The sequence below is a fragment of the Oncorhynchus tshawytscha genome, linkage group LG02, assembly GCF_018296145.1.
Source record: "Oncorhynchus tshawytscha isolate Ot180627B linkage group LG02, Otsh_v2.0, whole genome shotgun sequence".
NCBI lineage: Eukaryota > Metazoa > Chordata > Actinopteri > Salmoniformes > Salmonidae > Oncorhynchus > Oncorhynchus tshawytscha.
The window spans coordinates 57,343,978-57,361,931 of record NC_056430.1 but is presented as its reverse complement, the minus strand read 5'-3'; the positions used below and the strand labels follow the sequence as shown (position 1 = coordinate 57,361,931).

At 40.6% G+C, this 17,954-nt stretch overlaps 1 protein-coding gene and 2 long non-coding RNA genes across 6 annotated transcripts; 2 read left to right on the top strand and 1 right to left on the bottom strand.

The window, feature by feature from the left end:
* The first annotated feature begins 3,372 nt into the window (after positions 1-3,372).
* LOC112266568 lies at positions 3,373-5,331 on the top strand. Its single transcript, XR_002955955.2, has 3 exons — positions 3,373-3,677; positions 4,470-4,501; positions 5,240-5,331. It is a non-coding gene; the product is annotated as an uncharacterized LOC112266568 (long non-coding RNA).
* A 138-nt stretch (positions 5,332-5,469) lies between these two features.
* On the bottom strand, positions 5,470-8,185 carry LOC112266572. The gene is made up of 4 exons (XR_002955957.2): positions 7,265-8,185; positions 6,491-6,511; positions 6,187-6,282; positions 5,470-5,773 (listed from the first exon to the last, which is right to left on the bottom strand). It is a non-coding gene; the product is annotated as an uncharacterized LOC112266572 (long non-coding RNA).
* LOC112266541 (eukaryotic translation initiation factor 6) lies at positions 5,685-17,621 on the top strand. 4 transcript variants are annotated; one of them, XM_024444128.1, is made up of 7 exons: positions 11,766-11,870; positions 12,289-12,426; positions 13,442-13,527; positions 14,914-15,089; positions 15,481-15,657; positions 15,886-16,067; positions 17,297-17,621. In XM_024444128.1, exons 2-7 carry the CDS (start codon positions 12,320-12,322, stop codon positions 17,304-17,306), a joined length of 738 nt encoding a protein of 245 aa, XP_024299896.1. In that variant the 5' UTR covers positions 11,766-11,870; positions 12,289-12,319; the 3' UTR covers positions 17,307-17,621. The 4 variants fall into 4 exon arrangements, with proteins under 4 accessions (XP_024299870.1, XP_024299896.1, XP_024299880.1 ...); XM_024444112.2 differs by having other exon boundaries at positions 11,766-11,878; XM_024444121.2 differs by having other exon boundaries at positions 11,773-11,874.
* The last annotated feature ends 333 nt before the right edge of the window (positions 17,622-17,954 follow it).

The following is a 17,954-nucleotide window of genomic DNA, read 5'->3' as shown; positions in this document are numbered from 1 at the left end:
ACTACGACGCTACATCGACATTTATACCTATACCCTCTTGCGTCGGGATATGAAATCCCTAAAGATTGCAGTGGCCACATCACACTGACTGACAACAATTCAACTACAGATCTGACTGCAGTCCGTGTGGAACTTGACCCCACAACCTTAAATCTGTCGGTCAAGGTAGGTCCTATGCCAAGAGTTCTAAACCTCTTTCGAGAACACTTAGGTCTACAGCAAATTATTCAGATAAAATATCGTAACAAAGTCATGCAACTTCAGAATAAGTCACAGCATGTTGCTATATAGAATGCAATCTGTGGCTTTTGACAACCCCTACTGCTCTCTATGCTGCCCTCTTGTGAAAGACAATTGGTGGACCAAATTTCTCCTCAAAGCAACTCACCCTCACAACTAATCAAAACATAAGGCTAAAGAAGACCTTTCCCTAGACTGTATATTATGCTCATTATAAGGAAGCTGGTGAAATCAATGTGTTTATAGTTGAACATTTGTGGCTGCACTATAGCCAACTTGAAAGCCATTTAGAGTAACCTAACTTACGAGAAATATCCTAGCTAACCTTACAGCCCAGTAGCAAATAGTCTTTAAGGTTGAAAGCGAGCAGATCTATGCATTCAGGAGTATGCTTCATGAACACTATGCTACATGATAAAGGTGTACACTAGATGCCTATAAAAAAAAGTTTTACCCCATGCAAGCGACCCCCACGAGATACTGTGTGTCCATGTTCCCGTTAGTTGTGTTTCTAGGCAGAAAAAGCTGGTTGACAGTCCAAGGAGTGATGTTTCCCTGCTGCAATGACGTTTCACAGGTGGCTAGCTAATACACGTGTCAACAAACAAGACGTCACACGGAGCCCCAAAGTGATTGGCTCTGAAATCGCAGTTGCTATGCGGGTTTATTGAATGGAAATGGGTTCGTTCGAGGTGATACATTTTGTCTGCCTTTCCAAGTATGTGCATTATGAGGATAAAACTGTCTGACTTGCGCCTGCATATCGGATGCATGAACTTCACAAAAACCATGTGTTCGACGGTGATGCAGTTTTTGATGAAGCCCACTCACCATGTGACGTCCATGAACGTTGAATTTTGGGCGATATCAGGTCTGTCTTTGCCACTAACGATTTGCTGATACCTATGCTATGACGCTGAAGAAGTTGTCTCACGCACCTGCCGCACGAGCGCAGACACACTTCCCCAAGCTCTGGACAGTGCTGGTCATAAAAACGCTAGCTAGCTGATGGTGCAGACAATGTTCTTCCCCAAAAACGACAATCTGTTTCCGTAGCTATAATTTGCTAGCTAGGTGTCATCTAAAATACCACTAATTTATAAGACAGTTCTTATTTGATTAATGGTGGTCGGACCCACCTATGAAGCTAGCCACAATAAAGGCTTAGACAAGTGGAATTTGCTGTTCGCCTTCAAAGTAAACGTCTCTCAATGAAAGTGATGCAAATGAATACAAATAGTTAAATCATGACAAAATGGAATGTTCTTATAAATTCAACAAAATACAATAATTTATTCATTTGAAAAAAATCTGAAATCACACTGGATTTATTAGACTTTAGAATTGCGTTGTGGGGCATACTTATTTCACTGTACAGCCTTACTTATGGATTGTGGATCAATGACCAGGGGTATCAATCTACTCAGTGACACCCAGAGAATAGTAGCGTCGTAGCTCTTATTACCGGACTGTGAAAACGCTGAATTGAGTCACATTTATTGTTCCAGTCAACCTACTATATATGTATTTAACACTATTCAGAGGGAAAACAATACAGCCTGATAACTCTGAGGATTTTGGGGAAAAAAGCACTTGGGTACTGAGTAGACTGATACCCCATTTTGATTTATCCCCAATCCTTAGGTAAGGCTGTACAGTGGAATGTCAATACGCACAATAGGCTGACTTTAGGGAAGTGATTTCCCACAGTCAAAGTCCCACAATAATCCAATTGTAATGGTCACATACACATATTTAGCAGATGTTATTGCCGGTGTAGCAAAATGCTTGTAAATAAGAGCTAATATTTGTGTAAACTATACACTGTTGTGTTCTGTGGGTATTTTTTAACCTTTATTTAACTAGGCAAGTCAGTTAAGAACAAATTCTTATTTTCAATGACGGCCTAGGAACAGTGGGTTTAATTGCCTGTTCAGGGCCAGAACGACAGATTTGTACCTTGTCAGCTCGAATTTGAACTTGCAACCTTCCGGTTACAAGTCCAACACTCTAACCACTAGGCTACCCTGCCGCACTCAGTATTACCAAGTAGACCGATACCCCATTTCAATGCTCCACATTCCAATACTCTAACCTTGTTTAACATTATCTAGTCTAAATATGGCATGATTCCACCAATTGTAACCTTCTGTATCAATTTCAAAGAGTGACTTATTTTGAAGGCAACACGCAATTTCTGCTATTGTGGCTAGTTTCACAGCACATAACCTGTTCCGGTCAAGCCATACTAGCCAGTTGAAGCTAGCTGGCTGCTTATAAAGTTAGTTTTGAGTGACAAGGTTAAGTAGCTGGCTAGCTAGTAATTTCAACAGGAGAACAAGCAAGTGGCTATCTAGCTAATGCTTACTCACATTGATTCCTCAATCCTCTAAGAATATTGAAAATGACTGCCATTTTTACTGGTCATTGTTTTCAGGCGGGTTGCATTGGTGCTAGCAATGTACCAAGCTAAAGCTAGCTAGAGACATATATTATTAGCAACTTCTGGAGTATCGAAGATATTTTTGATCCTGATCTAATTGCAAATGCTGACAAACATTTTCCCATTCGGTCAAACAAATAATGCCTTATTACCAATGCAGTATTGTACAGCTTTGACAGTGATCGTAATGGTGGCGCTTGGCTTACAATACAATTTGATAATATAACGTTATTTGACGTGTCAAATTTAAAGCTTATTTGACATACCAAATAGTGCTATTTGACGTGAATCTTTGACACGTAAAGACCCAATCGGCGTTCCATACTATTTTGCCCCAAAAAATAGACATCCCATGTGTTTAGTCCATCACTTTTAGTCCAAACTTAGCCAAAGATCAGCCTGACCTCTAGCTTGCTGTATTGAAAACATGAGATACACGAAAATAACCATATATCGCATAGCCTATATTGATTAAATTAAGGGGACTTCATGGAAATATCCACAATATCTATATTTTTTGTTGACATTTAACTTGTCAGACATAGGCCGTTTTCAGTAATATTCTGCCTATTGGGTGCATAACTGAATTTCTAAGAATTTGAATTCGGTATTTTTTCCAAACTACCATTTGGATTCACTGACCTGGTGTCAGCTTCTCATATCAGGTAAATATTGCACCATCCACTGCACCATGAAAATGTGTCTACTGCAGCATGAATGACATTTTAAAAATAGTGAATAAAAACATTGAAATAATTTGTAATGCATTTCATTACTATTGTTTTAATGTGAATCCATTTATTGATTTTGAATCGCATCGCCTGCATATGATTCCAAATCTGCCAGCTGAGAAACACATTCTCATTCCGCTAAGGATCTGTCTACCAGCAGGAAAACTACTTTTTTTCATTTGATCCTCTTTGTGTTTCGTAGGTATGGGTGTCATGGCAACAAAATCAATGATCGCCCATAACTAAATGGAGAGCGATTTGAGGTAACTGGAGCTGGTCGTCGTGAGTTAATAATTTAAGAGCATAAACTACATTTAGTTCACATGTAGAAGTGAGGGCGTCTTTATCAATTAACATGCACTTAGAGTCGTGATATTTTGTATTTGTACTCTTGAATGTTACCTACTTTTTTTTGCCTTGGGTGGTTAAATCATCGTGGGAAAGGAGGGGGACATTTGTCCGAGCAATACGTGCCCTGTCAGAGCTAAGAAGCTAGCTAGCTCGACATAAGAAAAATGCCCTAACATAAAGGCCTGTTTTTTTCGTGATTACTTCAAACTGCGGCAAGCAGCTGGGACATGTGGTAATATTATGAAACGAGGCTACACAGCGGATGCAATGAACTAATTCACAGAAAAAAAATGTTAAAAATTGCATGTGTCCAGCCAAATAAGAAGGGCTTAATATGGCGCTGACGGGGAATGTGGTTGGCTAGCTAAATGTACCTACTGTTGTCACCCACTTTTCTGAAATGATACATTTGATTACTGCACCATTTGTATTAGATAGTCAGTCAAACATGTTTTAAGCAAGCAAAATGATTAATTGGGTCCTCATGGTTTAATCTTTCACCCCCTCTCTGTGTGCATGTGTCTGAGCACCCTCAGTGACCAAGTTAAACTAGAGCTGTGCGTTCTTCTTACCAGAGTTTTGTTACTGCTGAGTGACAGCCGTAATAACTAGCAAGTTATAGTCATACCAGTGGCATAACTTAACTTTCATGGTAGGATAATGTCAACAGAACAGTTCTTATTTTTCCTTTTTTCCCTCCACAGATCAGCATGGTGTTGGTGAACTGTTAAACAAGGTATGTCATGTCACAATTGGGTTTTGCATAGCTTTTTTTGAATTCCAAAAAGCTATATTTTTGGTGGGGGTCTTTCCCTTTCAGGATGATCTGATATTTATGTAGATAAGATACAAGAACGATAAGAGTTCATACAGGGGGGAATTATTCAATTTGGTTTACAGTGCCTTCAGAAAGCATTCAGACCTTTTTCCACTTTGTTACATTACAGCTCTATTCTAAAATCCATTAAATAAAACATTTTCTCAGCAATCTACATACAATACCCAATAATGACAAAGCGAAAACAGGTTTTTATAAATGTTTAAAATGTATTAAAAATAAAACATACCTTACTTGCATAAGTATTCAGACCCTTTACTACGAGACTCGAAATTGAGCTCCGGTGCATCCTGTTTCCATTGATTATCCTTGATGTTTCTACAACTTGATTAGAGTCCACCTGGGGTAAATTCAATTGATTAGACATGATTTGGAAAAGGACACACCTGTCTATATAAAGGTCCCACAGTTGACAGTGCATGTCAGAGCAAAAACCAAGCCATGAGGTCGAAGGAATTGTCTGTAGAGCACCAATAGAGGATTGTGTCGAAGCACTGATCTGGGGAAGGGCACCAAAAAATGTATGCAGCATTGAAGGTCCCAAAGGCTGTGTTCAACGTGTGTTGTCCTGCATTGATTGTCAACTGCAACACTTTTCCATTCATCAGAGAGTTACATAATTGTCTCTTTCTGCAGGGTTAGTGTTTGAAGTCTTCAACTTCATTCCCAGACTCATGTTTTGAGGATTATTCTGGGCTACCTGGCTCAGACAGGGAGAGTCCACTACTTATACAGGTGAGTGTACAACAAAGTCTTTAGTGTTGTGATGATATGTGCATTTATTTATGCATGTGTCTAGGTGCTGCTGTCGCCTTGCCAGGCCCGGGCCGCCGTGCTCTGCTGCGTGTGGCTGAGTGATGCAGCGCTACGCTCAGGTACAGTATTGTCACACGGTGAGCTGTTCACACTACTTTGACCTGTCCACCTCTGGGTTGTATTCATAAACCCCCCCCAAAAAAAAAGCCTATGAATACTGAGCGTTTTGTTATAGGAAGTGTCCATGTAGTCCCGCCTTGTTGAAGTCAGTTTTCTTCTGTTTGGTGCTTAATAATCACAACCCTCGTGTCCTTTCTCCTGTCAGAGCTGGTGCAGTTCATGCTGGGAGGGATGCAGAGCTGACTGGACAGCAGCATAGTGTGTGAGGGGCATGGTGGGGGAGTGTCTCCGCTCCTGCATGGACATCAACAGAGACAAGCTCAAATTCAAGGTACAGTGTGGCACCTTACCCAGGGTTTTGGGTGCATCTCAATAGTCTGAGGTGGCTCACTGTCACTATTCTGTTCTCTGCTCATACTGATCTGAATGGACAGGTGAAAACAAATACCATAATGCTTTCACCTATCTGCTGTTCAGATCAGTGCAAATGAAAGAAAGGAGAAGATGGAGGAAGCCACTGGAGACTGTTGAGGCGCACCCCTACAGTAGGCTATAACTGCCTTGTTATGAGTCCTGTGTAGGACACCGAAGGATCAAATCAAATGTATTATTTAGGATGTGTTCAGTGTTTCTTTTCCTCAGGATGAGGAGACCAAGGAGCTGCTCTCACTGATGAATCAACTGTCTAATGAAGAAACAGATTTGACCTTGAGGAAGATCCAAGGGCAGACTGTACCCTCTCAGGCAATACCAACCCAGGTTGCTTCTGTGGCCCAGAAATCAGGAGCGGACCCAGACTCAAGCTGGATAGGTAAGAGAGGGCATTATATCATAATCAAACCTATAACACAATACCGCTTGTTATACACTACATTTATTAACAATGTTGTCTGTGAAACTGAAGTTGTATCTTTCATTGAAATCATTACAACTTAATGAATCTTCCCACGGGCACTTAAGCATGGTGTTGAACTCACCAGCTTGTAGTCCTAAAAAATGGAAATGAGTTACCTCTGGTTTGTTCAGCCATTCCTGTGGGGAAAGAATAGGGTTTTGGGGTAAATGCCAAAAATAAGGTCTGAGGTCAACACAGGTTTAGGAGATCTTATACGTTTTGTTCTGAGATAATCAGTCAGTTAACATCACCTTTATGAATTGAAGCCTTTGTGCTTCTTATGATTACATAAATGCTTTCAATATTCACAGTGATGTTGGCTGAAAGATCATAACAAAACATAAGATTTCCTAAGCCTGTGTTTACCACCAAACTTACTCTCTGCATTTATACAAAAACGCCATTAATTTCCCCATAGAGTGGAGTTAGAGCCTACAAAAAGACGCCATTTCTATATCTATAGTGTTGTATTAACTAGGCTATATCCTGTGTGTATGAACCAGTGATGAGTCTCTCACTCCCTATGATATATCCCTATGGGCAGGGCCGTTATTGGCAGGCCTTAGGGGGCCTGGCCCGCCCTACTGTACCTCCGTGCCCGTCCAAATAAAATACTGATCATTTAAAGTGCCTTCGGAAAGTATTCAGCCCCCTTGAATTTTCCCACATTTTGTTACAGCCTTATTTAAAAAAATGATTAAATTGTTTCTCCCTCCCACCCCCCTCAATCTACACACAATATCCCATAATGGCAAAGGAAAAAGGGTTTGAATTTTTTGCTAATTACAATACATAATACATTTTAGAAGAATGAGGCTAATGTAACAATGTGGTAAAAAGTCAAGGGGTCTGAATCCTTTCTGTATGTACCCAGGAAACAGCCACCTTACCTTATGTCCAGGGCCAGCTCCTTGTTGACCTCTTGGTAAGCCAGTCCAAGCAGACTATTATTTGTTCAGATGATGACAAAACATAAATATGTAGAAAAGGGCATACCCAAACAAAACCAACAGCTATTCCAGCTGGGACTGATGATCACCCTAATTGGCTGCAGCTGATGTGCTTATAAAGGCTAAGCTCAGCACCTAGATCCAGTTGCTGCCATCTGGGGATAGAGTGTGGAAGTGTATCCTGGATAGTGTCTTAACACAAACATCAAAAACTCATTCACCACTATCTACTTTCTTGAATTTTCCTAACTTTTATATTTTTCCCCCCTATTTCTTTTCCATAAAACATCCTTAACTGAAGAGACAAAATGGACACTATAAGCACTAGTGATGTTACTTTTGATACTGGAGCTCCAAGGCATGCATCAAAACATTGAAGTAGTGTGGCGATGCATGTATCACTTTATCAGAAGTATGTCTTTATTTTATATATATTTTTAAATGTAACCTTTGTTTACCTAGGCAAGTCAATTAAGAACATATTCTTATTTACAATGACGGCCTACATCGGCCAAACCCGGACAGCGCTGGGCCAATTGTGAGCCCAGCGACCTCTACTGGACACCGTACTTACAAATATGTGACTCACCACATGGATTCGGTCTTACGTAGCGAAATTAGAATTTCAGTTTTTTACATTGGATAAAAGTAGAGACTCAGCTACAAAAGGGTATATCATACACTGCATTTGAGGTACAATGGGAATGTTATTCTGCTTTGAAAGTTGATAAACTTGTAAAATCACTTTTGAGAAGATGGCAATTTAGTGTTTCTGTGGGAGAGCACTTCTTTGTCTACACCCGTTCAACATTGTTCACACCCTCTTAAGCTTTAGCCCCACCCATCTCCTTGCATTCAGAGCACACACTTGACTCTGGCCGATGATTTGTTTACCTCTGGATAACATGAAAACAGCTCTGCTGGCAACAATTTCATTATGCTTTTTTGCAGACTTTTACTGACACCGGCCATATTCAACAGGTGTTGTACACTTTAGCTTAAGACATGTAGCTAGCTACCTAGATAAACAATTAACCTAGCTAGGTAAACAACATGTAAGATCGCACACAATCACGTCACGCCACCTAACGTTAGCTAGGGAGCCAGCCAGCTAACGCTAGCTAACAGTACACTTTAGCTTGATATGAAACCACTTTCTAAATAATGCCATATATTCCGTTATTTTTTTTAAATAGTCAACTTCAAGGCAAAAAAGGGAAGAATGATGTAAGATGCAAACCTGGTATTCCAACTGATTATAGGCTACTAAAGCCAACAACTTACCGCTGCGCCATGGAGTTTTGCTGAAAAAGTGGAGAGAAAAAATGTCTATCTGATCAATTATTGCTTACCAGCAGATAATGAAGCTCTGAGTAATGAACCGTTTTTTTGGCAGAATTTGGTGACAGCACTGAAGCCCTCAGAAAGCCTTGGTTTCCAATTACTAATAAACACTAGCGCTGCAGTTACGCAACCTGACTACAGAAACACTCAACTCTGAGATAAAGCCATTCTGAAAAACCAAAACCATCAAATTCTACACTCAGGTAATTTGTTCCTGCCAAAAGTCTCTGACTTGAACAAACCAAAGGACAACCTGTAACCCGTCTGATTCTAAACAAAGAGCCTGACTTCCTTCATTAGGCCCATGGTCACAAGCAACAAGCTCCATCTGATATGTAAGCAACGATGTGAGACTTGGAGCAACCACCACCAGGGACAAGTGAATATCGACCACAACTTCACCACACTCACTTGGAACACAATCCATGTTCCACTAACACCTCTTTGTTTCAGCCCTAAGCACTCACTGGAGGGGCACAGTTAGCCATAGCTGCTTCACTTTGACTTTCAGAGAACCTAATGAGACCCATCTCACTTCCCCTGAGCCTCAGTGTTAATCACACCAGCATTACCAACCGGGAAAACACTAACCATACTCTCCTTAACTCTTAACCTCTCTAGGCTAGGGGGTGGTATTTTCACATCCGTATGAAAAGCGTGCCCAAATTAAACTGCCTGTTACTCAGGCCCAGAAGCTAGGATATGCATATTATTGGTAGATTTGGATAGAAAACACTGAAGTTTATAAAACTGTTTGAATGATGTCTGTGAGTATAACAGAACTTATTTGGCAGGCGAAACCCCGAGGACAAACCAACCAGGATTTTTTTTTTTTTTTGAGGTCACTCTTTTCAATGGGCTTTCAATGGGAATCTAGAATTCTAAGGCAGTTGCTTACAATTCCTATCACTTCCACTGGATGTCGACAGTCTTTAGAAATTGGTTGATGTTTTTCCTTTGAGAAATTAAGAAGTATACATAGACTTTTGATTGTCTTTATTAAGACATCCTCTCAATCAAATTTCAGCCAGCCTGAATTGCCTGCCTGCCTGCCTGCCCTCCCAACCCCCACCAGTCTTGTCAATAACTCAACTCACCCAACACAATTTCCTTCCCAGTTCACACCTTTAAAAAAGTCATTCCCAAGGGAAAGGTTTGGAAACAAAAACAAAATCCCACTGACCTGTTCACTGGATGTGCTACCTTGTCCCAGTCCTGCTGTTTTGGACCCTCTCTACCGCACCTGCTGTCTCTAACGCTGAATGATCGGCTATGAAAAGCCAACTGACATTTACTCCTAAGGTGCTGACCTGCTGCACCCTCTACAACCACTGTGATTATTATTATCTGACCCTGCAGGTTACCTATGAACGTTTGAACATCTTGGTCCCATGTTCTGTTATAGTCTCCACCCGGCACAGCCAGAAGAGGACTGGCCACCCCTCTGAGCCTGGTTCCTCTCTAGGTTTCTTCCTAGGTTCTGGCCTTTCTAGGGAGTTTTTCCTAGCCACCGTGCTTCTATATCTGCATTGCTTGCCGTTTGGGGTTTTAGGCTGGGTTTCTGTACAGCACTTTGTGACATCGGCTGATGTAAAAAGGGCTTTATGAATAAATTTGATTGATTTGATTGACTACACCTCAAATATACATTAACACACAGAAACAGCAAATCCTCCAAATAATTAATCTCATAGGACTAATAGTACTGTAGAGCTGTTTTAACTAGCACACAATACAGCTGGGTTGCCCCGTACTGTCTCTAGGTGTCCATCACCCTGCAGCACCCCAACCCAACACACCCCACTCAGCTTTAGGATCTTAATGAAGCATTTATTATTGGTTTCGGGTGTGTTAGGCCAAGGCCAGAGTGACAACCCACAGGAGAGAAGACCACCAGGGCCAGGACTGAGCAGCCAGGGATTGCCTAAATGGGTATCTCCCTTGACGTGGGCATGTTTTCAATACACTCTTCTTTAGTTGTACTGTATTCCATATAAGGCATCCATACCTTATGAAAGTTGCACAGTACACCCTTAATCTTGTAATAAATCCAATCTAGTGATATATAACATATAAATTAGCATTTTGCTACACCCGCAATAACATCTGCTAAAAATGTGTATGCAACTAATAACATTTTATTTGATTTAACTGAAAGAAGTTAATTTGATGGAAACACATCTGTGGTGGGAAAATGTGCATTTAAAAAAAACATTTGTATGAAAGTCTCGCCAACTGGATGGAAACCTAGCTACTGATGTATAAAAAAAAAACGGTATGTTTGTTTAGATGCACCATGATGGGTAAAATGTACAGTACATGTATAGCTGTATAGCCTACACCGGACACCGGATGTATAGCCTACACCGGACAGAACACCTATAATTACCATATAATGTACTTTAAAAATCTAAATCACTCATTTACTCTTCATAGCTCGGTTTTTGTTACAAGTAAAGGGGTAGGCTAATCAGAGGTACAAATGGCAACAATGTTGGAAAATGACAATTGAGGGTCAAGGACCGGAATGTTCGGTAGTGGAAAGACATAGGAAGAAGAGAGATCATGATACAGAAAGTGTCTAGTAAAGAAAGTCAAAGTAGGAAGCAAGAGTATTTGGAGTGGAAAGTGGTGATAGTGTTGGATGAGACCACACCCTATCCGACTAACTAATGCAGTAGAGAAAGAGGTAGGTGAAGTGAAATGGTAGATTGTTAATATTGTGTGGTAGCCAGGCTCAGCAAGATAAGTTTTCTAAAAATGGAAAAGCTTAATGGGAAGAAGATTAAAAGCCATGTCCCCGGTGCTTATGCTAGATTGAGGGGAGTCATCACTGGGGTCCCAATATCTATGTCCACAGATGATATTAAATAAAATGGGAGGGAGAGTGAGTGATTGAGGCCAAAAGGTTGATCAGTAGTAAAGAGGGTTAAAGAAGTGAAAGCTTATCAGTGATGCAGACGTTTGAGAAAGTCTTGCCAGGAAAAGTTTGGGATTTATTTGGTTTTGAATTTTATTTTCATGGAAGTACAGAAATGGGCTGATCATGATTGATCGTACATTCCAGCACAGTAGGTGGCGGCATGCACTTTAAACGTTTGTTTGCAGACCGCCATGATATCATAGAAGAAGACGTAAACGTAGATGTTTAAGTGAACACGTGTGGGGAAGGAAGGGATCCATGCTTGCGGAGTGGTCACACGTAAGTAGGTAAAGTTCTTGTTATTTACATTATCCGATATGTCGAAAAGATCTGGTGACTATTTAAACGTAGGTATATAGCTATAGTTTGTATGGGTACTAGCCAGTGATACTGGATTTTCTTAAAACGTTGGTTAGCAAACGTTACTCAATTTGAGGCAATTTCCAGCTAGCCACTCGGCTAGCTAGCTAAACTAATGTATCGCTTCGTAATATATTGCAAGGAAACATGGTAGTTGTCATGTTTGTATGTGCCATTGTAGTGATACAGCCATCGAAAGCCACAATCTTATAAGAATATAATTTGTCAGTCGGGGCTAACTGATGCCTAGCTCGCTTGGCTAGTACTAATAGCTAGGCTTGACTAGCAGTAACTTTGTTAAATGCGTAATCTTCACATCCATTGTATTTTGTTTAAGAAACGTACTGCCTCAACTGTAAAACTTCAACATGGCTGTCAGGGCATCTTTCGAGAAGAACAACGAAATAGGCTGCTTCGCCAAATTAACAAACACATACTGCCTAGTTGCAATTGGCGGGTCAGAGAACTTCTACAGGTAAGATCTCTTATCGAGACGAGCATCTACGTGCGGTCGACCATGAACGTTAGCTACGTTGGTATCCCGTCGCGGAACGCTATATTCCAGTACCCCGTTACCAGGCCTTTAACGTTTTGCAACGAAAACTAGTTTTATATTGGACCGATTCAGATAGGCCCCTCTCGGTTTGGTTCTTAAACAGTTTCAGTTACAAGATGTAGTGAATAAGTGTTTCCGAAAAAAGCTTCCTGTCACCGAATGCTTTACCTCCCAGTACGGGTTGTAAAATGTGTGAACCACTACAAATAAACGTTTATATCTACATTTTCCAAAGCTCACTCCCTAGTAGATACTCGGTGGTAGTTGTCAAGCGGGATTACCGCGTGATCCGAGATGGTGATGCAGTATGGAGTTCGTTGAGCTCTGGAAAAGTTGTATTTCAATGTTTGTTTATTTTAGTGGTTCACACATTTAACCTCTACTGACTGGGTAAGCATTCCGGATTATGCACATGCTTTTGACGGGAAACGATTTGAAACCAGAGGGCTGGTGTGTATTTTGTGGGGTATCTTAAATAACCTTTATTTAAATAGCGGATATAGCGTTCAGCGACGGGAAACGAATAATGGTCTACCAGGCATTGAGGCTAATCGAGACTACATTTTGAGCATGTTTATGTTGACAAGTAAAATGGAGGACTGAAGTTATGTAATACCACAAGTGTTCCTGGTGTGATTGTATGGCAATAACAAAGTAGGGACTGTACTGGCAACTAGAGGGCTGCTGATGTCAGATCCCAGGTGCTATTGTCTACCATTGTGCCCTTGAGTAAAGGCACTTAAACCCCATAAATAGCTGCACTGTGGCTAACCCAGTATTCTTCTCACTGTCTGTCTAATTGGGGACTGAAAAGAGCATATGAGTAATTTCCATTAATGAAAGCTTACATACAGTAATGTCAGCCTTCTCTGGCGAGTGTTTGTTATATAAAAAATCCGCATTTTTGTCATGGTAACATGCAATTTATGATTAGTGTCTTCGAAGGCGAGTTGTCCGAAACCATCCCAGTTGTACATGCCTCAATAGCAGGATGTCGGATAATTGGAAGAATGTGTGTGGGTGAGTATGGCTCTGTAATAGATCAACATTGTACGTCAAACAGCTATCCTCTGCAAGTGCACAAAGAAACGTCATTGGTTCAACAGGAGAATGGAATACTTAATTCATGTGTGAGTTCCAAATATCTGGAATGGTTGCCCAAGCGTGAGGTTTTTTTTCTGCTTGTGATGACAATGCACTCAACTGTTCCAAAATGTGATTGTTACGCAGTAGGACAGTTAACCTGTGCTGCCCTCAAAACAAGGCACACTGCCTGCTAATTATCTATAGGCTGTTTCAATTTCAAATATTTTAACGGTTTGAGTTGAGGTGTGTTCTGCCTCATTAATTCACATAAGATGTAGCCCATTTCACTGTTGCGGACAATTTGTTTGAGACTTTAATTCTCTCTTTGACAAGAGCCCATGTACTTGCCCAGTGTTTCCCTGGATCAAGTATGAAGACATTGCACATCTCTAGTCAGAACAGGCCTTCCAAACTTTTCCCCCTGCTGCATGGTTTTCTTTACAAATAACTTATGGTTATGCTTGTGTTCCTATCAAAGTGCCTTATTTTCAGTATATCGTGTTGTCTTATCTACTGTCGTATACTGTATGTCTGGACCATAATGTATTTATTGTTTACCAGTAAGTACTGTTGACAAATCATGCATTCCAATTCTTGTATAGATTGTAATAGACACGTGTATGTGTGATACTTTTTAGAAGGCTGTACTGACTATGACAAACTAAGCTGTGTGGCGCCATGTTTGACATCATACAATGCCACGTAAGCATCTGTCAGACCAAATGAGCTTATTGTTCACTTGACTGACTAATTCAAGACAACAGGGAACTTTGAAAAATACGAGGTGCAATCATGTCAGTGATCTTCAGGTCAGAAAGAGGCCCGAGTTGGATAACCGCTCAAAGTTTTTTTCCCAGTTGGAGCTCGGTTTGAGTTCCCAGTTGTTTTGAACGCACTGAAGTTGGAAGTCTGAGATTTCCTAGTTCCCAGTTTTGAACGCAGCGTCAGATTGCAACTATGGTATCTCAGGGTTGCCAGCTCAGACCCCTCTTTTCTTTAGCATATAAACTTCTTTGACCCACATTTTTTGTTAAATCCCCCCATCGTAGTTAAATTTCCTGCATCATATCCCCACGATACCTTCCATGTACTTAAACCCTCCTGAAATTGTTTTCTTTCGTGCTACGGCTCGGCAGTAGGCTTGTATTTGGGGTGATCTGTGGGGTGATTTGAAAAATTAAGAGAGCCACACACTCTAGGTGCTCAGATGTAATAATTTAATACTGTACTTGATATTTTATAAATGATTTAGGTAAATGACTTGTGATAAATTAATGTACAGCTAACGACTACTTTTACCCTTGTAACTTTGCTCACCAGGGAATCGTCATGGGCTCCTGGTGCCCAACAACACCACGGACCAAGAGCTGCAGCACATTAGGAATTGTCTCCCAGATGCAGTGAAGATCCAGAGGGTAGAGGAGAGGCTCTCAGCACTGGGGAATGTCATTGCCTGTAATGACTATGTGGCTCTGGTGCATCCTGATCTGGACAGGGTGAGGGACAACAATGAGACGATGTCTAAATATTGTTTTGGGCTAGTAAAAGTTATGAGTGGATAACCAGTCTGACTAGCTGCTATATACCTTAATTCATATTTCCCTTGTTTGTATTTGATTACAATGAGCATTCCACTTTCAAAAGTTAATATTTAGCAGGTTAAATTTATACAAAAATGTTGTAGTGTAAATGTTACATTGAGTTTTATCAAAACAAACATTCATTGGAGAATACTGCAAACTTTGCCTTATCCAGCCACATTTAAAACCTTGATATTAGAGTCCTTAATAATTTTCATGATTACTCAAACCGAAATGATTTCAAATGCCCATCCCTAGGACATTGTCTGACGTAGGGGATGTTAACGCATTTCCCATCTTGGTTTAGGAGACAGAGGAGATCCTGGCAGACAGTCTGAAGGTGGAGGTGTTTCGTCAGACAGTAGCAGAGCAAGTTCTAGTGGGGAGCTACTGTGCCTTCAGCAATCAGGGGGGACTGGTACACCCCAAGACCTCCATAGAAGACCAGGATGAGCTCTCCTCCCTACTCCAAGTGCCTCTGGTGGTTAGTGTTCATGGTGCTGCTTAAGCTCATTTCTACTTAGTCTCTGTCCCATAATATTTAAGTAGAGCTAAATACATCTGATACATATAAGCAATGTAGTAATACAGCTACCATGCCCCCTGATTGATTATTCTCAGATCTACTGAAGTGCATGGGGGGGGGGCACGGCACATTGCATCAAGTTGGTGATAAGTGCTTGAGTAATTCCCAACTCTCCATACTCCACAGGCAGGAACGGTGAACCGTGGTAGCGAGGTCATCGCTGCGGGGATGGTGGTAAACGACTGGTGTGCCTTCACTGGGCTGGACACCACCAGCACAGAGCTGTCTGTCATCGAGAGTGTGTTCAGACTGAGTGAGTCTCAGCCTAGCGCCATCGCTACCACAATGAGAGACTCTCTAATTGACAGGTGAGTGATCACTTCTGACAACATGAAACTCCGTTATTATAGGCTCTGTCCAGGAGGTACCTTGAATTATTTTATTTACCGGAAGAAGTTATCAGGTGACAGAGGTGCAAAGCTATTGGCTGACAGCCACAGTAGATGAGTTTGCAAGGTGTTTTTTGAAAAAACGATGCATGGCCATTTGTTTATCAATAGAAAAAAATGTAGCCAGCTACGTTTCCTAATATTTTGCTTAAGTTAATCTTACATTTTAACCCTGAGAAAAAAGCTACATCAGTGACAGCACTGGCTGCTGATAGAATTTCTGTTTGTCAATTCTCATCAAAGTGGAGAAGCACAAAATTAGTCTGACTTGCTAGTAACTGGGTGAATAAGGTGATGGGGTATCATATTGTACGCTTTGTGCAGTGTTTGAGAAGTCAAGGCCCTTTGAAAAAGTTCTGCACAGCTGCCACTCTTGATTTCCTTGCCTTTTCTCCATTCTCTGCCGTCTGCTCCTTCCTCCTCTCCGAGCATACAGGTCCGTTGCCCGAGCGTTGTACACATGCTGCTTCAGAGCAGACAAGCACGTCAACTTTGTGCAAATGAACAATGTCTCTCGTTCACATTCGCTTGTAAATTATCTAAACTCAAAAGTTATATTTGGTAGCTCCTACATATACAACTGAGCTGGATTGCCTATCTTAACAATTCATTTATTTTCATTTGTGCTCATTAGTGTATTTAGCTAGCAGCCTCACTGGAAATTTGCTTTTACTTGTGCTAATTTTATTAGCATTCTGGTAAGGTGCCCAATGGTCTTCACATTTTGGCGCCCCCTTGTATGCTAAACTGGTAATCCCATAAATGGGAGGACGGTATGAAAATCTGGAAACTGCCCAACCTTATGAAATACTGTGTGATTTTTATTATAGACTAATAGACCCAAATTGAGTAAACATTGGCAGTTTATTACATCACTTTTTTCACATGGTCTTGAGCCTAAAGTTTGGGAACCCCTGTCCTACAGAGGTTTCGGCCAATGACATGGCAAATCACCTTTGTAAACCCTTTCTTTTGGGGTGGTTATTTTTTGAATGCGCAGAAAAGTCTGAAGCCATTTTGCTCAACATTATAAATACAGTAGTTAGGATATTGTTTTTCAACACATTAAGATGTTCATGGAGATTTACTGGAGCCTTTGACATACAATACTGTGGGCCCATTTTATAATATTTCATTTTATTTTCCAGCCTCGCATAAGATGCCATTCTACCTTGAAAGGTTTGAGGTACCTCTAGGGGGGGAAAAACTGCTGCAGAATGCAAGAAGCTGGACATTTCTCCCGATATGGTTAAACCTTCAATGTTTATTGGAATATCAATGCTAGACTTCATAATTCCTTAAATCTACTTATGTTCTGGCAATATTAAATCAAGAGTTTACAGTAAACAGTGACAATGTTAGTTTTAATGTTCCCTATGTGAAGCGGGATATGTACAGTACAGTAAAAGCCACACCTGGCAAACAGTTGATGTGGGGATTTTTGGAATGTACAATAAATGGATTACCCTTTAACACGTTGCATTTGTCACAATCTGTTTCTAATCATCAAATTGTTCGTACCTACTTTGTATTTACGTGACACCTGTAAACCAAATTGCATTCATGGCTCAAGTAATCTTTATTGGCAAAAGGTTTATTTGTAGGGATGCTGCTTGAATTTATACAATTGATGATTTTACCCACAGTTTCAAACTTGAAGTTTATTATCTATTGTGTAAAGTCAAAACATGTTAGGTATGTAGTGCGTCAAAGCCCTTCATTTCAAAAGTCAATTTACCAAAGGCATATGGAGACAGTCATTGTTATTCAACACTTAGTCTTGTATAAATTTGTGCTTAGCTTGTT